Genomic DNA, 21707 nt, shown 5'->3' on the forward strand with positions numbered 1-21707 from the left:
CCTGCCTGGGCGCGAGGCGGGGGGGGGAGGTGGGGAGGTGTGACTATTATGGGATGTGCGCGCTCTGGGTGTGACTATTATGGGATGTTGGGGGGGGGTCCTCACAGTGCGCCCTTCCCCCCCCCCCCCCCGCGCTCTCCCCGCGGGAGGGGGACGTGCCTATTATGGGATGGCAGCCCCGGGAGGCGCGGGGGGGCGCCCTGCCCCGGCGCGCGGGGTCCCGCGCGGGGCGGGGGGGCAGTATTATGGGATGTTTCTTGGTGGGGGTCAGTATTATGGGATGCCGGAGCGAAGGGGTGCGAGCGTGGGGGAGTATTATGGGATGTTTCTCGGGGTGAAGGTGCGGACGGAGGCGGGGGGGGGGGGTAGTATTATGGGATGTTACCGGCGGGAGGGGTGCTTATTATTATGGGATGCCGGGCCGGGCAGTGAGTGGGAAGTTCTGAGGGGAGGGTGAGTATTATGGGATGTCGGTGGGGGGGGGGAAGGGGGTGTGTGTTTGCCGGGGAGACGGGGGCGGGGCCTGTTGCCGGGGTCCTGGGGCATATTATGGGATGTAGGCGGGAGGGGGCGGGGCCTAGCCGGGTTTTTTTCCCCTTTAAGAGGCGGTGCCGCGGCCGGAGCCATTTTCCCTTCAGCGGCGGCAGCGGCGAGAGAGGAGCCGGGGTCCGGAGCCGGGTGAGGAGCCGGGAGGGAACGAGGGCGGGCAAGGCCATCATCTGCCGTCTCCTGGGGCGCCCGAGCCAGCAGAGGCGTCTCTCCGCCGGACGCCCCGTCGGCTCTGGCCGCAGCTCCTGCGGGGACGCGCCGTCCCTCTGCCCGGGCGGCCGCAGGACAGGTCTGGCCCCTCCTCCCCCGCCCCGCAACCGCCTCGCCGGTGCCCGCAGCCCAGGCCTGCGCCGGCCCCCGGGGAACGGCGGCCCCTCGCCGCACGCCCGCCGGACTTCCCCGGCCCCGCCCCGCGCCCCCGCCCGGGAGACGGTGCCCCCCGCCCCCGCCCTGCGCCGCGCAGCCCCGCTCCGGGCGGGGGCGGCGGAGCGGGGCCACCGAGCCCGCCCGGCCTTTTGTGTGCGGCCGGCGGCCGGGCAGGGGCTGGGCCAGCGCTGCAGTGCCAGCCCGGGGCGGGCTGGGGCTGCTGGCCAGGGCGCCGCGCTGACAGCCGCCCCGCTGGCCCCGGGGCTCCCTTGGAAGCCCGGCTGCCTTGCTTGCCCCGCTGCCTTCTCCCGGCATAAGGCAGAAATAACCGAGGGCGCCTGGCTGCAGAGGACGGGAGAGTTTTCCTTTAGGACAGCTGTTTTGGCTTCCTCGCCAGCGATGAGTTGCTGACTCAGTTTAATATCTAGTGTCTCCAAAGCCTGCTTTATCACAACTCTAAAGTGATCCTTGCTGCCTGCCAGTGGTTCTATTATCCATAGGCTCCAAAGCCAGTAAAGTTGCTGTCTAAGCTTTCTCACAGATCCTCTTAGTAGCACTATTGCTTGGGAGAACGGAGTTCAGGTTTGCTGTAACTTTCTGTTTTTCTTTTCAATGAAGTACTGGCCAGACTGGCAAGAAGACGACAGATAACCTGTGTAAGCCCAGGCCTCCCCCAGTGTGGAGGACATGGCTTCGGGCATTGGATCTCCATCACCATGCTCAGGGGGCAGTGATGATGATGAGATGGAGATCCTGTTGAACAACGCTATCCCCCAGCATCCAGGTATGGGGAGCCTGCAGGGCATGCATGTGGAGTGGGGATAATGTTGGTCTCAAGCTGAGTATGTGAAGTGCATGATGTGTTGGGGAATGTTTTTGGTTTTGGTTCTTTTTTTGCTGCAAGTTACAGGTATGCTTTTGATATCCGAGTCCCAGGGTTACTTTGAAGTGAGAGGCTCGAGGCTTTGTGTCAGGTGGAGCTGACTTTGTTCCAAGCCATTGCAGGTTGTCAGGGCCTGTGCTTGGAGGAGGTGTAGAGGGTGGAGGCAGAGCGTCCAATTCTGACAGGGTACCGAAATGCTTATGAATTTCAGTTTTCATGAATGGGGAGGGGGAAGAGGAAGTAGTATGTGAAAGGGCAGGTTGCCTGGCTTGCTTTCATCTGGGAGCTAAGGCCGGCTGACGTCCAGAAAAAACTGCCCTGGGCTGTTGCGTGACCCACTTTCCTTCATCACCACACCCAATTATTGAGGATTCTTACTCTGTGCTGCTTGCTCACCTTTGCTTTTCTTTAGTCCTTACATCTTGCTTTTTCCCTTGTATTTGCATCCTCATCGTCAACATGAGGCTTACGTTAGAGCCCTGGGATTTCTTCTGGTTTGCTTTTTTTTTTTTTTTTTGTTGCTGCTGCTGTTGATGACCTGCTCTGTGGACATGCATCTGGATTCTTCACTTCCTTGTGAAAAAGGAGTGATGTATGTAGTCAGTTGTAGCACAAGTATGGGATTTCCTACTAACTCATTCATGCTGGAGTGTTGTCATATATGAGAAATGTAACTGGAGGAGGGAAGATGGTGTTGTGGAGTTTTGGATTTTTGTTTGTTTGGCATTTTTTTCTTAAGCCTCGTCTCTGGAGTTTTCTGGCACCTCTGAGATCTTGGGTAGTATGGGACTATCAGTAATGAAAATCTGTTTGCAAAAAACCTGGTAAAATCACTGCAAAATTTAGAGGTTTAGGTGATACCTTGGAAAGGGTGGGTCATTAGAGGCTCTAAATCAGAACTTGGTGGAGAAGATGCATGATCCTTGAAGGACCTGGTGTTGCAGCACCATGGGAGCCAAGAGACATCCATTGGCTTGGGAATATGGCAGGGGCCAGGCATGGCACTCCAGGTTCTGAGACGTCTATCTGTGCTGTTTCAACCACGGCTGCAGTAGCTCCTCTGACCTGTGGCTTCCTCCATCCTGCCCAGCTCGGGTGGTCAGGAGGCCATTTTCCCTTGGAGGGAGAAGGAGTGACTCCGGCTGTGTGCAGTGGGCGGGGCGGCAGGGAGGGCGGGTGGCCGCGCTGCTCCCGCAGCCTGCCACAAAGAGAAGGAAGGGCCGTCTGGCTGCCTCTGCCCCCTCGGGCCAAGGGCAGCCGGGAATGGGGGCACACAGATGGAAGTGTGCACTAGTGCTGGGGAACTGGCGTGTGTTCTGGCCCGGCAGGCAGCTTGCTGGCTGCTGGGGCTGGGGGAAGGTTCTGTCTAATCTGGATCAGAATAGAGTTGCTGAGTAACAACTTTCCTATGGAGGAGGAAAAGTAGTGGCTTACTGGCCTGTATTTTGCATGCAGCTGTAGGATGTTCTGTACTGCTGAAAAGGCTAGATGGTTTTTTTTTCCTGGAGATCCATGGACTGAAACAGTATCCTACTCAGGTTCTCAAATGAATTCAGTTTTGCCCCTTTTAGATGTGGCCATCTGTTTTATGCTCTTTCCTCTTCTTGCTGGATTATGGCAAACTTCTTGTCCCCAAGTTCTGACTGCAGTTCTGCTTGGAGAAGCAAGATTGTGGAAATAGGTGGTGTTGGGAGGGGGATAAACCATGTTGGTGGTACCTTAGGATACAGTTTTTGAGTATCTGTTGTGAACAGTAAGAGTTGTAACCACCTCTGCTTGTAAGTACGTAGCAAGAAGCAGACAAGTTGATCTCTGTGAAGGGGGGCTATGCTGCACTGCGCAGAAGGGGGTTGAATGAGACATGTCACCTCTTCGCATCCAGAACCTGAAGAAGAGCCAGAAGAAGAGCTTCTGTCAGAGGCTGACACTCCCAAAATCAAGAAGAAGAAGAAGCCCAAGAAACTGAAGGAACCCAAAGTTCCCAAGCTCAGCAAGCGTCAGAAGAAGGAGGTAAGAAAAAGGATGCCTAAGATCACACTCTAAAATATGGATGTAGAAGGTGAGGGTGCTTATTGTTGTTGTTGGCTGATAGCAGCAATCTTTTGAATGGATCTTGTGGAGCTTGGGGAGATAACAGTGTTTAGTGTTTATCCAGGGTATTTTCTCATGCCTGATCTCTCCCTCCCTCCCCAGCTGGGGGACAGCTCTGGTGAGGGGAATGAGTTTGTGGAGGAAGAAGAAGAGGTTCTGCGCTCTGACAGTGAGGGCAGTGATTATACCCCTGGGAAGAAGAAAAAGAAGAAATTAGGACCCAAGAAGGAAAAGAAAAACAAAGCCAAGCGCAAGGAGGAGGAGGAAGAGGAGGAAGAAGATGATGACTCAAAGGTAACAAGTTACCCTGCTGCCTGCTTGCTTCTCATTCCCCATGTAGTATCTGATTTGGGGGATCACTGTGCTCTCCCTTAGTGATTGTACAGGGAGTTGGGACTGTGTAGTCTCTTCTTCCACTAGACCCTCTTGACTTCACCTTTTTCCCACCTTGCATTCTTCCCTCTTTACTACTTAAAGCACACATGGAATTTATATTGAATCCAAATACTTTTCCCATTTCCACTGATCTGCTATTGCAGCTGTGTTTTATGGTAGTGATAAATGGATGCGGGGGGAAAAAAATTCCCTGGGTCCTCTGTGGAATGTGGAAGATGTGTGGAAGCTCTGCTCAGAGTTGCCATGCTTCTCTTTTCATAGGAGCCAAAGTCCTCTGCTCAGCTCCTGGAAGACTGGGGCATGGAGGATATTGATCACATCTTCACAGAGGAGGATTACCGCACACTCACCAACTACAAAGCTTTCAGCCAGTTTGTCAGGTGAGCTGCAAGCCTATACTTAAAAAGACTTGGGAACAAAAAAATAGATGGGACAAAAACTAGATCCCTTGATTTTGGAGCCTCAGTGCACACTAGTGTAGTACCTAGAGTGAAAACTGAAGCAACAGTATAATAATTGATTGCTAGCTTTTTTGCTTTCTGTCATCAGGATGGTGCAAGTCCCCTTTCTTCCCTACTATGCTAAATTCCATTTTTTTGCACCCAAACATTTCTATCTTTCACATAGTGAAGGATGAGAGTGGGGAGATTCATTGGCTGTTGAGATAAGAGATTAGAAAGGAATGTAGTTGAGATAAAGGTGCTGATGGGGGTGGCAGTGGGGAGGAATAATCTGCATTTCAGGGTGGTTCAGTAACCTTTCCTTCATTCCTTAACTGTGCACAGGCCACTTATCGCAGCCAAGAACCCTAAAATAGCAGTGTCGAAGATGATGATGGTCCTGGGAGCCAAATGGAGGGAGTTTAGCACCAACAACCCCTTCAAGGGAAGTTCAGGTGCATCTGTGGCAGCTGCTGCAGCTGCAGCTGTTGCAGTAGTCGAGAGTATGGTGACTAACGTGGATGCTGTCCTGCCGCAGCCCCCCGTAGATGTGCCCCTCAGGAAAGCCAAGACAAAGGAGGGCAAAGGTGAGATGAGAGTCTGCAGGAGGATAAAATGTGACTGGTGTCAAGGCCATAGCCCTTCTCATTCTGCCTCCTGTGTTCCCAGGACCCAATGCCCGGCGGAAGCCAAAGGCCAGTCCTCGTATTCCTGATATCAAGAAACCTAAAACAAAGAAGGTGGCACCACTGAAAATCAAACTGGGAGGATTTGGTTCCAAGCGTAAAAGATCATCAGTAAGTGATGCTCCTTTCTTGACCTTGAGGAGGAGGTCATGATGTGATAGTGATCCTGGGGTGTCTGACTGCTGCTCCCCAGCATGTGTGTCTGAGTAACAAAGCTTTTCTCTTACTTGCCTCAGAGTGAAGATGACGATCTGGATGTGGAGTCAGACTTTGATGATGCCAGCATCAACAGCTACTCTGTGTCAGACGGATCTACAAGCCGTAGTAGCCGCAGTCGCAAAAAACTCAAGGCTGGGAAGAAGAAAAAGAAAGGTAAGGATACTTGCCACCAGTTGGAGGCAAGCACAACTAAGTGTGTAGGAAGATTAGGGGGATATATCTTTGGAGTTCTGATGTTTAACAGTGTACTTGAGGGAGAATTGATTGTGAAGGAAGAACCTGATATTATTTTGAATAAGGAAAAGGTTTTCAGAAGTTCTTCCAGGAGTTCTTCGTTAGGGAAACAGATGCAGTACTGAGTTTTCCTGGCCTTAACTATACCTTTTATTTCGTGGGTGAAAGGGGGCACAAAGGGACTTGTTTTGCTCCTGTTTCCAGGTCTTCCTTCTTGCTCTGTTTACTTATGTGGAGTAAGAGTTTTGTATTCTGGGTCTCTAGATGGCTGTGTAGGCTTTTGGGAGAAAACTCTCCCTGGCTGTAGGAAACCTGTACCTGTGGCTTATATTGTGGTAACTCCTCATCACCCTCTGCAGGTGAAGATGACTCCACAGTGGCTGTGGATGGCTATGAGACTGATCACCAGGACTACTGTGAGGTGTGCCAGCAGGGAGGAGAAATTATATTGTGTGATACCTGCCCTCGTGCCTACCACATGGTTTGCCTGGACCCGGACATGGAGAAAGCTCCAGAGGGCAAGTGGAGCTGCCCACACTGTGTGAGTATTGGTGCAAGAGATCATGTATGAGGGGGATGTCAAGTGGCTTGGGGTTGTTTCTGTGGTAATGAAATAATCACTTTGTTGTTCTCATTTCCCTCTCCCATAGGAAAAAGAGGGCATTCAGTGGGAAGCAAAGGAGGATAACTCTGAAGGTGAGGAAATCCTGGAGGATGTAGTGGGGGATGCTGAGGAAGAGGATGACCACCATATGGAGTTCTGTAGAGTCTGCAAGGATGGAGGAGAGCTGCTGTGCTGTGATGCCTGTCCTTCATCCTATCACATTCACTGTCTGAATCCCCCGCTGCCTGAGATTCCCAATGGAGAATGGCTGTGTCCTCGCTGCACTGTGAGTTTCTGCTAGTACCATTGTCCTATTGCTACAAGAGGTGATTGATCTAATCCCTTTGGATCATCATGTTTCTGTGGAAATACATGGTCTTTTGAAGACTGTCTCCTCACACACTTTTGTCATAAAGCTTAAAGGCCTGACTTTTTGTAGCTGTATTGTGCTTTGATTGCTTGATTGCTTTCTCCAGACAGTGGGAAGAACCAGGCTACAGCCTTTGGGTCTCAAGAGATTTGTCCACATGCAGGGTAGTTGGGCAGTTTTTGGTCCAGCATGTCATGGATCACTTTTTTGGGCTCCTCTATGTGCGTAGAGGCAGAAGATCAAGTGCAAGCAAATTCAGTGCTTTAAGTAATTTAAACTGATGCTGAGACAAACTGGTTTTGCACTGTTGTAAGTTTGTAATGCTAAGACCTTTCTTAGTACATGGTTAGGAGAAATACTATGCTTCTCCAGAAATTTCTTGAAATAGGTAGTATACATGATGCTAATTGCTTACAGAAGGTGATGAACAAAAAAAAACCTGCATATGTTGGGCCCTTAGTTCTACAACAGAATTTTTTTTGCACGGACTTTCAATGAAGTTGTAGTTGGACAGACTACTGGGCTCGTCAAGCCTAGCAAATTCTATCTGTGTAGTGAAACCATAAAAGTGACTGTTTCTGCTCTTCAGTGCTTCCATATTAGAAGCACATACAGTGTGATGCATCAAGCTCTCTTTAACTTCCCAGTGTCCAGCTTTGAAAGGAAAGGTGCAGAAGATCTTGATCTGGAAATGGGGTCAGCCCCCAGTGGGCCCTGCACCACCACGTCCACCTGATGCAGACCCTAATGCTCCACCACCAAAGCCTCTGGAAGGTCGGCCTGAAAGGCAGTTCTTTGTCAAATGGCAGGGCATGTCCTACTGGCACTGTTCCTGGGTGTCAGAGTTGCAGGTGAGTGGAGGAACCTACCATGGTATAAGGGTGGGCAATTGAGGCTGAAACACCTAGTGACTGCTTGTGTCTTGAACTGCAGCTGGAGTTGCACTGCCAGGTCATGTTTCGTAACTACCAACGCAAAAATGATATGGATGAGCCGCCCTCAGGAGACTTTGGAGGGGAAGAAGAGAAAAGCCGAAAGAGAAAAAACAAGGACCCCAAATACGCTGAGATGGAAGAGCGTTTCTATCGATATGGGATCAAGCCAGAGTGGATGATGATCCACAGGATCCTTAATCATAGGTAGGGGGTGTAACAAAGAGGATTTTCAACAAAGACCTTAAGCAGGGCTAAGGGAGAGGGAATGAGCTAAACTGCAGTATGACTGGGAGAAACAATGGGAGTTCTTTGTTGGTATGACAGACATTGTTGTTCTGTTTCTCCTGCTTCATTAAGAGTTCTTCCTTTCCATTTGAATGGATTGGGGGAATACTGCCATCTCACTGTGCTTGAGACTTACTGGTTTCTTCTGCAGTGTCGATAAGAAGGGGAATGTCCACTATTTGATTAAATGGAGAGACCTACCCTATGACCAGGCATCCTGGGAAAGTGAAGATGTGGATATTCAAGATTATGACCTCTACAAGCAAGCCTACTGGAATCACAGGTAGGAGAAGTATCTAGAGGGTGTTTTCCTTTCTCTTCCCTCAAGACAAAATACTTTAGTATGTCAGCCTCTATCACTGGCTGGATTAATAGATGAAAATGAGCAAGAAGCATCTCCTTGTTGGTGACTCCTTATGCCTTTGGGCAGGGATCTTCTTCCTCTCTACCATGAAGGTTCCAGCCCTGTTCTCTTGAGCCTTTTTGAGTTGGGTGATTGCCCTCCTGTCCTCTGCAATAATTTTTGCTCCATCTGTTAATAAAAAACCATTAAACTTACGTGTCCTTGGGACTGTGTCTGCATAGGGAGCTGATGCGAGGTGAAGAGGGCAGGCCTGGTAAGAAGTTAAAGAAAGTGAAGATGCGGAAACTGGAAAGACCCCCGGAGACTCCCACAGTAGATGTGAGTTACTTCTTTTTGCTTTGGAGCCATCTGATAGAGCTGCTTATTTTGAGGTGCCTGCAGAAAAATAGGAAACTGAAGAGTGACCAGCATATGGTTTGGAGCTCCCTCATAGCCCAAAGAATAAATGGCATTAGGGAGCCTTCAGACCAAGGTCCACTGTGTCCGTTGGGTCAGACTCCCTAGCTCTTGGTGAAAGTGTTTTACCAAAAAAAAAGGCTTCTTGTTGGATGCCTTTGGCCATTTGGAAATTGGCTTTGATGGTTGTCATCTGTGGAGCCTCATTTGTACTAGTGAATATAAGGGTGGCTAAGAAAAGGGACTCTTGTTAGTTATCTGAGTGAGTGAAAGGATTCCAACTTTCCTTCTTTCCACTATAGCCAACAGTGAAATATGACCGGCAACCAGAGTACCTCGATGTAACAGGGGGGACCTTGCATCCCTACCAGCTGGAAGGGCTGAATTGGCTGCGCTTCTCTTGGGCCCAGGGCACAGATACAATCTTGGCTGATGAGATGGGTCTGGGAAAGACTGTGCAGACAGCAGTGTTCCTGTATTCCTTATACAAAGAGGTGAGAGCTGGGAGGTCCCTGCCCAGGGACAGTCTGCCTGTATTAGTGATTGCAGTCATCTAATGCTCTTACTGACTATTTGTAGGGCCACTCCAAGGGTCCCTTCTTGGTGAGTGCACCACTGTCCACAATCATCAACTGGGAACGAGAATTTGAGATGTGGGCCCCAGATATGTATGTAGTGACCTACGTTGGGGACAAGGACAGCCGGGCCATCATTCGTGAGAATGAGTTCACTTTTGAGGATAATGCCATACGTGGAGGCAAAAAAGCATCCAGAATGAAGGTACAGAACTCTGCTTTAATACAAGCCTGAATTGAGATGCATTCAACTGACTTTGAGCAGCTGAGATTCAGATACTCTGCTGTCCCTGAGAGCTGATTATGCTTGTAGTTTCCAAGGGGAAATAACTCCAAATCAATGACAAGTGGACATTCAGACTCTTGCTATAGACTGTTTAAATACTCCCGCTAGTCTGAACTGATTTAGTACTGGAGAAAGACAGTTGACTAAGGTAATACTGATCCTAGGCAAGTCCCTCTGTCTTCCCTACTTAACCTGTGAAGTTGTGCTTCTTTAGTTCTACAGATCTAAGATGATGTCAGAATTGCCACTCTGTGTAAAACACAAATACACAAAACAAGTATGAACCTTTTCATCCTGAGGAATTGGCTGACAGGCTGTACCCAGACATGTGAGAAATTGCATTTTGTGCCCAGACAGGAAGACTCTGACCTTGGTGGCTACTTCTTGTAGAACTGAAGTCTTCCTGGTAAAGCCAAGATGGCAGCTAAAGCATTTTCAGTGGCAGAGGCAGATAGACTCATTTCCTTCCTTTGAAATGGAACAGCCTTAAGTATTAATAGTAATTTAAAGTTTCATGGTACACTATTTATCTTTAGAAGTCTTAGCTTTCTGGTGAGCCACTCTTCTCCAAATCTCAATTCTCTAACATGCCTTTACTCACTACTTACTTCTTAAACATCTTTGTTAGAGTATTTGGCATCTGTCCAAAAATAGCAAGTACTGAGGGGGTTAAGGAGACTTACATGTGTTGAGAGCAATAGGGAATTAAAAGACTAAAATGGTTTGGGCAGCATTTTGAGTCTTGTGACAGGAGACTGTGAGTATGAAAGTTTATGTGCTGTTGACCACGGCTTATCAGGATGACTTTATGGAGGAGCACTGCATCCTCTATCCCATTACATGTTCATTCTTTTCCTTTGCAGAAGGAGGCTGCTGTCAAGTTCCATGTGCTTCTCACTTCCTATGAATTGATCACAATTGATATGGCCATACTAGGCTCTATTGACTGGGCCTGTCTCATTGTGGATGAAGCTCACAGACTGAAGAACAACCAGTCTAAGGTACAGAGAAGCATAGGTGGCTCATGGGCATGGCATATGTTGCAGGGGAGAGAGACAGCTCTTAGTCATTTGTTCAGTAGTAAATTTGATGTGTTAATAAAAAGAAAAATCAACAGCCTGGATTTGGAGATCAATCATCATTGGCAACAGCTTTACTTATATAGATCACTGGTTAAAACAGCTTTCTTTCCAGGTGAATGGGCAATTGGTCTAGACTGAAAAACAGAAAAACCTGGATGTGGTTGTTGCTTTCAAATACAAAATGATTTCTCTGAAAGCATCACGCACCTGCACCACCTCTATTCTGTACAGGTTTACCATGCTGAGCATAAAACATGCTCCATGAGCAGAATTACCCTGCTTCCAGAGTAGGCTTGCTCTCTGTGTTTATCTGGCTTTGTAGCAGGACTAATTAGGTGTTGCAGAAACTGAAGGTGGGCAGAGGTGTTTAAAAATGCCTGGGTAGGTGCTGAAAGCCATATAGCTGCTTCAATATGAGCCTGCACCTTAACTAAGCTTGTTTGAATTGAGTAGACTTGATTGTACTTTCTTAATCCAGCCCCTCCCTAGGTGGGCCTTGTGCCTTAATTCTGGTATTGATTTGCCTGTCTTCAGCTGGATTCCAGTGCTCAGTATGCCAAAACCAATTATTATTGGAAAGCTGGGTTTAGAGGTTCCTGGAGACTGTAAGAGAAAATTGCTGCTTGATTTCTTTTTTTTGTTTGTTTTGTTTAAATGGCTTTAGTGTTTTGGATCTTGGCATGAGGTATCTTCCTGAGACATCACAGCTGTGCATGCAGTTCAGTTTCTAGATCTTGTTTTGTTGTAGGCACTAAGACTGGATGCCATTCTGTGCTTAGCATTGAAACCACTGGAAGTAGGAATGAATGCTTACTATTAATATTCATTAATTGAAAGAGGATGTAAAGGCTCAAGGTCACACTATGACACTATGCAGAACCATTAAATCTTTTTCTACAGCAGTTTCCTGTCCTATAAAACAGCTTATAGGTGTTTGGCTGCAAGATAGATTAGGTCAGGTGCTTCTTGACAAATTTGGGTCATCTCCTAAAGTTTTGCAGATATAATTAGTAACTTCCACATTTGATTCCAAAATAAAAATATTTTAACTATAACTACATAGAAAGATAAATCCCTGTGGAGGCCACTAGAAGTACTCTTCTGGTGCAATAACCAAAACACAAGTGATTTGTTTTTTGTTTACCATTTAGTACAGCTGCTTTCATTAAGTTTGACCTTGTGTCATGCTAAGTGCATAAGCAAAGAAATGGCCAAACTGATAAATTACTGCTTTACTGTCAATTTGTGCAGGTGAACATGGTACACTTGTGCTTTTCCTTGCAGTACTTTTAAGTGCTCACTACATCTGTCTGGAATTACTTCATTTTTGTGAAAGCCAGTGCAAATTACCTTTAGAACACATTGGCAAGCCCTTAGCTCTTTTTCTCCTCTGCTTGTTCAGGGCTCTGGAGCACTGCCAGGAGTGATATGAATAGGAAGAGTGACTTAGTTATTTCTAGAATTCTCAAGGCAGAGTAGTTGTAGGAATGTGGAACGCTAATTTAGCAAGAAAAAATACATAGTACAGCAGTCTAGAAAGGATTTGTGGTCTGAAAGAGATTGTGACTTGTAAGAGCAAAGGAAAACCTACTTGCACCTGATGGCTCAGAGGATTTGCTGCAGTCATGGTTTAGCTATGCAGAACAATGATCCAAATAAGATCAGTCTAGTAACCCTGGCTGGAATGTGAACTACTTGGAAGTCTTGTCCAAACAGCTGATGTGATCTAAATTGAACCCTAGATTGGTGTCAACTATCTAGATTTTTTTTGGTAAGTCTATGACTTAATAAGCCTTTGGTGTATTTGTGTGTGTGGGTTTTGGTTTATTTTCCCACTTTCTTCCCTGCTCTCTTCTTTCCAGTTCTTCCGTGTGCTGAATGGTTACTCCCTCCAGCACAAGCTGCTGCTTACGGGAACTCCCCTGCAGAACAACCTGGAGGAACTGTTCCACCTGCTGAACTTCCTGACACCCGAGAGATTCCAGTATGTCTTGCCGTGCCAGTCAGCCTGCCTGTCTTGTCACTCCTTTCCCCTCGCTTGCTCTTTTGCTCTTTTTCCTTTGTGCCGTTTGCTGAGTGTCTGTTTCCCTGCAGTAACTTGGAGGGCTTCCTAGAAGAGTTTGCGGATATTGCCAAGGAAGATCAGATCAAGAAGCTGCATGACATGCTGGGCCCGCATATGCTGAGGCGTCTCAAGGCTGATGTTTTCAAGAATATGCCATCTAAGACTGAACTCATTGTCAGAGTGGAGCTGAGTCCCATGCAGAAGTGAGTGTGGGGGTGAAGAGAGCCCTTGCTGTTGAGCTGCTGTTTCTCTGCTCTGCAGTTTAAAAGAGGATGCTCAAGCAGCCTTATCCTTACTCTTCAGGGTTTTCTGCATAGTGGCTGCCACTAGAGCAGGAAGGACTAATCCTGAGCTCTGGTGTAAGGGATAAAGAGATAGTGAGTGCCACTGGCAGAGCCTAGGTAGTAATGCCAGAAGCTGTGCAGAGTTTAGCAAGAGAAGAGTAGGTTAGTCATTCTCATGACAAATGGCTGAGTTGTTTTATTTTCTTTTTTGTTTTCAGGAAATACTACAAATACATTTTGACAAGAAACTTTGAGGCACTGAATGCACGGGGTGGTGGTAACCAAGTCTCATTGCTCAATGTTGTTATGGATCTGAAGAAGTGCTGTAACCACCCCTACCTCTTTCCTGTGGCTGCTATGGTATGTCCAGTCACTTATTCTGTATAAGCAAATTCCCTGCTGGCTGTTATCAGGAAGCCAGTTAGCTCCCTAGGTGAGGCATGGAGGGGTTCCCATTTCTCTCCTTTTGCTTTTATGTGGTTTTTTTCATCCTGTCTTTATTTAGACCCAGCATGCTGGAAGGCTATTTCTTTTCTAGCAGGTTTATGTGATAGGTAGGAGCTATCTTTTGATTCATGTGCGGTTGTGAAGACTGTAAGAGTAGGGACTAAGTAAGAAAAGAGAAGAGTATGTAGGAGTCAAATGGCAAGAGAACAGGGACAGGGTAGCACTGATGTTTCGTACAGGCAGTGGTTGTGCCAAGGTCAGTGGAGCCAGCATCAGCTGGGGACTAAGGCAAAGTTACATCCCTTCAGGCTGTTTGTGTGCTTTGCACCTTATTCCCTCTTTCTCTTTTTCTTTTTAGGAAGCTCCAAAAATGCCAAATGGCATGTATGATGGTAGTGCACTTATTCGAGCCTCTGGAAAGCTGTTGCTGCTCCAGAAGATGTTAAAGAACCTGAAGGAGGGAGGTCACAGGGTGCTCATATTCTCTCAGGTATATGGAAAAAAACCTTTAGGCCTGGAATACTTTTTCTGAGAAAGAAGTCTGTTGATCTGGTATCCACTTGGCCCTCACTCTTCTGTGGTGGTGCTTTTCCAATATGCAGATGACTAAAATGTTGGACCTTCTAGAAGATTTTTTGGAACACGAAGGGTACAAATACGAGCGGATTGATGGAGGAATCACAGGGAACATGCGTCAGGAGGCTATTGATCGCTTCAATGGTATACAGTCACCTACTTTTTCTGTAAAATGAAAGCTTGCCTTGTATGTGCTTAATACTCATGGGATTGTTGTGCCCCAAGTCTTCTATTGCTTTCTGGAATCTTAAATTAGTAGCGACTCCCTGTCAGGTGATGTGAGTCAATTAAAAATTCTTTGAGTACTGCACACTCTCTTGATTACTTTTATTCTCTTTTTTTTTTTTTTTTTTTTTTAATCTAAGCTCCTGGAGCTCAGCAGTTCTGCTTTCTGCTTTCAACTCGAGCTGGGGGTCTTGGTATTAACTTGGCCACAGCAGATACTGTGATTATCTACGATTCAGACTGGAACCCCCACAATGATATCCAGGTGAGTCTGAATGGGATCACTCATTATGGAGTAATCTGAGGAAGAGGAGACACTAAGTCATCAGAGTGAAGTAGTGTGAGACTTCCCCTCTAAAATATGTGAAATTAGAGCAGTGAGGATGGGTAGAGATGGGAAGTGAAACAGTGGAGGAATCTTCTAGGGCACAGCCTTCACTAAAGCTAAGAGTGAATGTGAGGGCAGGTGGGAGGCTTGTGGAGGTAGGTGGGGTATGTCAGACCTGCTGCTTGTGCATCTCTAGACTGTTCTGAGCATGTCTCTTTTCTAGGCCTTCAGCCGCGCACACAGAATTGGACAGAACAAGAAAGTGATGATATACCGCTTTGTCACGAGGGCCTCAGTGGAGGAGCGTATCACTCAGGTGGCCAAGAAGAAAATGATGCTAACTCACCTGGTAGTGAGACCAGGATTGGGCTCCAAGACAGGGTCCATGTCCAAGCAGGAGCTTGATGACATTCTCAAATTTGGCACTGAAGAACTCTTCAAGGATGAAGCAACTGAGGGGGGTGAGTGCCTGGGAGTAGAATGAAGGGGGTGGAGAGATCTGATCCCTTATTTAGTGAGAGACTGTAGACACAGTGCTGATTATAGCTCCACAGAGAGGGTCTAGAGTGGCATTCCCTTTCATAGTCTATTGAGATCCATACAGCAACGGTACCTGTACTCTTCCTTCAGGGGATAACAAAGAAGGTGAGGACAGTAGTGTCATCCACTATGATGACAAAGCAATTGAGCGTCTGTTGGATCGGAACCAGGATGAAACGGAAGATACAGAACTTCAGGGCATGAATGAATATCTCAGCTCCTTCAAGGTGGCCCAGTATGTGGTTCGTGAGGAGGAGATGGGGGTGAGTATGAGGCCTAATACATTCTCCTAAGTGATGGAGGATCAATTAAGTTAATTGAGCTCTGAAGCATTTAAGGCTAAGCAGGCAGGCATATATCTGTTATGACAGGCTAGGACTTGGAGCATAGGGCCCTAAGTTGGTTACCTCTCTGGCAGGAGGAAGAGGAGGTTGAACGGGAAATTATCAAGCAGGAGGAATCAGTAGATCCTGATTACTGGGAGAAACTGCTCCGTCACCATTATGAGCAACAGCAGGAGGATCTGGCCAGGAATCTGGGCAAGGGCAAACGTATTCGCAAGCAAGTGAACTACAACGATGGCTCGCAGGAGGATAGAGGTACAAATCCACAGGAGCCTGAGGGAAAAACGGGTGTAAGTATATGTTGCTGGGAAGTAACGGAGTAGCGTCTCAGGCTCACGTGCTGTTTTTCTTTCAGACTGGCAGGATGACCAGTCAGATAATCAGTCAGACTATTCAGTTGCTTCTGAAGAAGGAGACGAAGACTTTGATGAGAGATCTGAAGGTAAGTTCTACTGGAGACAGAGTTCCTGGGCTGCTTTGAGTGTGGGAACAGCTGGGACTTGATTTGGGTGATTTATACATTTTGTGGTGCTCTCCTGCTGGGGCAGTACTCACACAACAACGTGCTGTGCATTGTCTCTTTACTTAGCTGCATTTCTCTCTTCAGCAGCTCGTCGGCCTAGCCGCAAGGGCCTGAGAAACGACAAGGATAAGCCTCTGCCTCCCTTACTGGCCCGTGTGGGAGGGAACATCGAGGTAAGTTGTACCAGGGAAGGCATTTGCATCCCAGCTGCTCCTGTATTCCTCTTGCCATATCCATCTGTCTGCTCCTTCATTCCAGGTGCTGGGTTTCAACGCTCGCCAGCGGAAAGCCTTCCTCAATGCTATCATGCGCTATGGAATGCCACCTCAGGATGCCTTCACCACTCAGTGGCTTGTTCGGGACCTCCGTGGAAAGTCAGAGAAAGAGTTCAAGTGAGTTTGCAGTAGGCAGGAATGGAAGACTGACAGGAGCTAGACCTGTCTGGGAAGAATGAGAATTGGGCCTTTTCTTGGAGACTACATTTCCTTAACGTATTGGTTGATTTTTTGTGGGAGAAAGAAGTATAAGCTGGGATTGTTGATAACTCTTACTTGGATCTGACTCTTCAGTCACCAAAAGTAAATGCTTTGATAGGAGTAGCATGGCTCTACAAGCATGTAGGGAATACTCTCACAGAGTCTTGTGTGGGTTTATGATTGTTTCTGGCTCAAGATTCTTGAGTAAGCTGTGTGTCCTCTATGTACTTAGTGATTCTGTTAGGAAATTTTCCCTTGAAGAAGCCTGGAGGCCCAGAACCTCTTACTATGAGTTAAGAGTCTCGGGGTAATTTTCCTTTTGTGCTGGCAGGAGTCTGACAATGCATGTCTCCAGATAATGCAATTTATGAACTAATTGCTTCTCTCTCAATCTCTGCAGGGCCTACGTCTCGCTGTTCATGCGCCATTTATGTGAACCTGGAGCTGATGGTGCTGAGACCTTTGCAGATGGGGTCCCACGGGAAGGTCTTTCTCGGCAGCACGTCCTTACTCGCATTGGGGTCATGTCACTTATACGCAAAAAGGTGAGTGCCTGGCAGAGCAGTGTGGCCTTTGCTGGCCTTACATACAACTGTAGTCACTGGGGTCTTGAATTGGAGAGTTACCTCTTCTTTCACCGCTACTTTTGTTGTGTGCTTAGTGCTCTGCCCATACAGGTGTAAGGATGAGTTTTATATGACTCCTCCAGTGATATGTCTTTCTCTCCCTCTTGTGCAGGTGCAGGAATTTGAGCATGTGAATGGCCGCTGGAGTATGCCAGAACTGGCAGAGATAGAGGAGAACAAGAAACTGTCACAGCCCAGCTCACCCTCTCCCAAAACTCCAACTCCTTCGACACCAGGGGATACACAGCCGAACACACCAGCCCCTGTTCCTCCACCTGGTGAGGGCTCCCTCTTGTACAGCCCTGCGTCCTGACCTTAGCCTGGCTGTTCCCCTCACCAGACCTGTGGTGCTGGGGTCTGGGGCAGGACGCAGATCAACTTACTCTCATGTTAGGAGGGCTGCCAAAGACATGTGCAAGCCCTTAAAGGCAAGAGAGGACACTGGCTTTCCTGGGATGAGCTGGCATCAGTGAGAAGCCCAGCATTTGTAGTGGGCAGGAAAAGGAAGGAGGGGTCATGTTAGTTCCATTTTGATGGGCCTGATCTCTGGGAGCTAAGAAGTGGTCTTGGTAGCAGGGAAGGCCTTACTGATTTGCTTCTCTTTTGTCTCCTGTGCTGCTCTGGCATGGGGAATACACAGAAGATGGAGTAAAAGTAGAAGAAGGAGCTAGTGCTAAGGAGCAAGGAGAGCCTTCTGAACCAGAGAAGGAGCTCAGTGCCTCTGCTACTGAAACAGAGGCCCCTATGGAGGTGAGTTTTGGCTTTTTTGCCTTGTAATTGTTTATTTCTCTACTTCTGCCACCTCTTCATTTTAGCTGAGGCAGAGATGAGTTTTTAGAGTGATGCTTTAAGATAACTCTCTGGTCCTCAGAACTGGCCTCACAGTTTTGTGTGTGTCTGCTTTTCAAATGACTGTGACTGTATTCTGTTGTCATGCACTGCTATACTTTGTGTCTCACTGATCACTGTCCTCAGCAGTGTGCTCAGCCTGTGGAGACACCACCCCAGGAAGCAAAATCCCCAGTGAACTCCACAGAAGCAGATGAAAAAAAAGGAGAGGAAACGGAAGTGAAGGAAAGACCAGATGAACCAATGGAAGTAGAAAGCAAAGGTACAAAGCACTTAATCCTGAAGAAATGGGCTGGAATGTAAAAATCAACTGGGAAGTTGCAGTATAGTATTGGGTTTAATTGGTTGAAGAATAAAACTGTGGACTTGCTATGTTCCTGTGCATCTCATGTTCCCCTTCTTTCCTGCAGCTGATGTGGAGAAAGTGGAAGACAGAGCAGCTACTGAAAATCCTCCTGACCCTCCTATAATCACTCTGGATGAGAAAGGTGAGGCATGATGACTCCCTTCTCTTCCTTAACCCTTCTTCTGCAAGGATTCATTGTGGGTCCAACTTGTTGCAGTACCTGCCATGTTTGTTTTAAAAATTTCCTGTGTGTACAGATGAGAAAAAGGATGATGATAAGAGAGATGTGGTGATGCTGCAGAATGGAGAGATGCTGAAAGAGTCAGTAGATGAAAGGCACAAGAAGGCAGTAAAGCAGCGCTTCATGTTCAACATAGCAGATGGTGGTTTCACTGGTATGTGATCTTTATCTACTTGAACTCATTTATAAGCTCCTGCTTATGTTTGTGAAATAACTTCCACCTGTTCTGGTGTCTCTTGCCTTTGCAGAACTACACTCCCTCTGGCAGAATGAGGAGCGGGCTGCCACTGTCACCAAGAAGACCTATGAGATCTGGCATCGGCGTCATGACTACTGGCTCCTAGCTGGGATTATCAAGTATCCTTGCCATGACAGACACATTCTCCCACCTTGTACATAACTTGTCACGGGGAAAGTGACCGTTCTGGATCTGACTGGGAGTGCTTTATCTTCACAAGAGTGAAAGTGATGATGGGAGGGGGAGCTTCTTCTTGCAGCATAGTTAAGACTTAGCAGGACATAGTTCTCATTCCCCTTCCTTGGCTCCTGTTTGTCCCCTCTCTGTACCCCCTTTCCCCACTCCCTCTGGAGAACAGTACTGCCTGGGCTGTGTATTCCCTTGTTTTCACTGCCTTTGTTTGCCTGAGCTCATCCCATCTCAGTCATGGCTATGCCCGTTGGCAGGATATTCAGAATGATCCACGTTACGCCATCCTCAATGAACCCTTCAAGGGTGAGATGAACAGGGGTAACTTCCTGGAAATAAAGAATAAGTTTTTGGCAAGGAGATTTAAGGTAAGGATTTCTCTTTAGTGTGATAACTGCCTGGATCTCTAAGAACAGGTTCTTGCACTTCTGAGTTTCCACCAAGAAAGTGAAAGATGTATGCAATGCCTTTTGTTTTAGGGGTAATAAAAAAGCAGTATATCTCAGGATCATGCAGTTGCTCCGTGATAGGAGCTCTCTTTTTTCTGGAAGTGGTATCAGGCAGCTTGGTTCAGTGCTCTCTATCCAAATGTTTATTGAACAACTAAGCAAGAGGCTTAAGATTCAAGTGGCTGTTTTCATCACAGCTTCTGCTCAGTCTGCTACAACCCACTCCATGTACCTGAACAGAACTCTGGTTGCTGAAAGGGCTGCCTTCAGTCGCTACTTGATCCTCTTTAGGAGTGAACATAGCTTAGTTGTGGGAGTGATTTACAATCAGGTAAAAGCCATGTAGGTCTCAGTCTTGGGGCAAAACGTCAATTAACTATAGACTGAATTATAAGTTCTGCACTGACAGGATTCCAGCTGATTTCTCCAAATGCTTACAAGATTCTAGACTCTCTCTATAAATAGGATGGAATACTTTTCCCTTGGGTTCAAGGAGTAATCTCCTATTTGCCTCATAAAGAATGGGTAAAAAGAATCAGAGAAGGACTGAAGATACTAGAGGAGTTGTAGTAGACTATTAAACCCAATATGTGTATCTGACTTTGCTTCATGAAGCTCTTACTGTTTTGGGCTACTCAGTAAAACCGACTGGTGAAAAGAGATTCAGCTACACAATCTCCCCTTATGAGCTGGTGGGGAATTGGATCAGGAGAGACTGGGGGCACAGACAAGGCTTCCTCTGAGGCAGCTGCTGAAAGACTCATTGCTGCCCCACCTTGCAGCTCCTGGAGCAAGCGCTGGTGATTGAGGAGCAGTTGCGGCGAGCTGCCTACCTGAACATGTCCGAAGACCCATCTCACCCCTCCATGGCTCTGAACACACGTTTTGCAGAGGTGGAATGCCTGGCTGAGAGCCACCAGCACCTATCCAAGGAATCAATGGCTGGGAATAAACCAGCCAATGCTGTGCTGCACAAAGGTAATGCGGTGTGTTAAACAGGGGCGGGATAGGTGTTCAGCAGTGCTGTCCCCTCTGGGGTGTCCCTTTCCCGTCCGAACAGATGTCCCTTTCTCTTGTAGTTCTGAAGCAGCTGGAGGAGCTTTTGAGTGACATGAAGGCCGATGTGACCCGTCTGCCCGCCACGATTGCCCGCATCCCCCCTGTGGCGGTGCGCCTCCAGATGTCGGAGCGCAACATCCTCAGCCGCCTGGCCAACCGCAGCAGCGAGCCCCCGCCGCCGCCCCCGCCCCAACAAGTACGTACCCGCTCTGGTCAGTACGGGAGCCACGGGGGGAGGGGCCCTCCGAGGGCCGGGCCAGGCTCCCGTGACCAGACCGGGAGTCTCAGCTCCTCCTCTCTCGCCCTGCAGGTGGCCCAGCAGCAGTGAGTTCCTGGCCCAGTGCTGTTGACCTTTCGGCCAAGCTGAAGTGACTCCCCTAGCCCACCCCTTCACACTCTACCCCTCTGCCTGACATTCCTGACTGGGTGCTGTTTCCCTCCATGGAAGCTGCTGCTCAGGTCTCTGGAAGGAGAAGAAACTCCTTCCTCTGCAGCCAGCCCGTTGGAGCAAGGAGTGTGTTTAGGAGAGAGGGGGATGGATGTATGATGGACTCTGTACATAGTGACTGGAGGCCCCAGCGCCATGTCTGTTACATGGAGAACCTGGCTGCATTGCTCGTTGCCTCCGCCTGGAATTCCAGTTTTCGTTCTTAATTTTATTTTGAGTTTGTTTACTGAGACAAGTGTGCAGGCAAGACCAAGCAAAAGCCAGGACAGAGACAAAGCTACCTCCATCAAAATCCTTTTTAATACAAAAACTGACCGGACTTGTCAACTAATAAGCAGCTTGAAGACAAAAGCAAACAACAATGAAAAACCAACAAAAAACAGAGCAAAACGTTGATAAAACTGAAAAATAAAGTTTCCTTGTATTTTATTTTGTTGTCTGTAGTCTCATGAGTGTACTAGGGTAAGTATGTGGTCTCAGCATTGAAAGAAGAATTAGTCATGTCTTTTTGCTGTATCAGAGCAGCTTTTCGGCTATCCTACACCTCTGAGAAGGGCAGTAGATGGCAGTGTTTAAGGCCAGGCTCCAGAAGGCCTTGAGGAACCTGGTCTCAGGAGTGCTGTCCCTGCCTCTGGTATGGGGGTTGAGCTTAACAGTCTGATTCTGTAGCTACTTTCCCCCTGCCTCTGCACT

The 21707-nt window shown here is 47.7% G+C and overlaps 1 protein-coding gene and 1 non-coding gene across 10 annotated transcripts; both read left to right on the forward strand.

Annotated features, from left to right (window-relative positions):
* Nucleotides 1-603: 603 nt before the first annotated feature.
* CHD4 (chromodomain helicase DNA binding protein 4) lies at nt 604-21443 on the forward strand. 9 transcript variants are annotated; one of them, XM_054652482.2, is made up of 40 exons: nt 604-678; nt 1534-1699; nt 3681-3808; nt 3992-4183; nt 4547-4665; nt 5071-5312; nt 5395-5522; nt 5648-5783; nt 6224-6405; nt 6515-6754; nt 7486-7689; nt 7772-7977; nt 8210-8341; nt 8644-8740; nt 9121-9312; nt 9398-9598; nt 10543-10680; nt 12624-12745; nt 12856-13029; nt 13329-13470; nt 13916-14047; nt 14160-14277; nt 14499-14623; nt 14910-15147; nt 15317-15489; nt 15645-15825; nt 15902-16012; nt 16178-16266; nt 16352-16485; nt 16970-17114; nt 17308-17473; nt 17836-17945; nt 18171-18306; nt 18455-18532; nt 18648-18785; nt 18880-18988; nt 19294-19426; nt 20290-20485; nt 20587-20778; nt 20877-21443. In XM_054652482.2, exons 2-40 carry the CDS (start codon nt 1603-1605, stop codon nt 20936-20938), a joined length of 5838 nt encoding a protein of 1945 aa, XP_054508457.2. In that variant the 5' UTR covers nt 604-678; nt 1534-1602; the 3' UTR covers nt 20939-21443. The 9 variants fall into 9 exon arrangements, with proteins under 9 accessions (XP_054508457.2, XP_054508507.2, XP_054508475.2 ...); XM_054652532.2 differs by having other exon boundaries at nt 20587-20762; XM_054652500.2 differs by having other exon boundaries at nt 18174-18306.
* On the forward strand, nt 17500-17638 carry LOC129117734 (small Cajal body-specific RNA 11). Its single transcript, XR_008533897.1, has one exon.
* Nucleotides 21444-21707: the final 264 nt, after the last annotated feature.

The sequence above is a fragment of the Agelaius phoeniceus genome, chromosome 2 (genome assembly GCF_051311805.1).
Source record: "Agelaius phoeniceus isolate bAgePho1 chromosome 2, bAgePho1.hap1, whole genome shotgun sequence".
NCBI classification, from domain to species: domain Eukaryota; kingdom Metazoa; phylum Chordata; class Aves; order Passeriformes; family Icteridae; genus Agelaius; species Agelaius phoeniceus.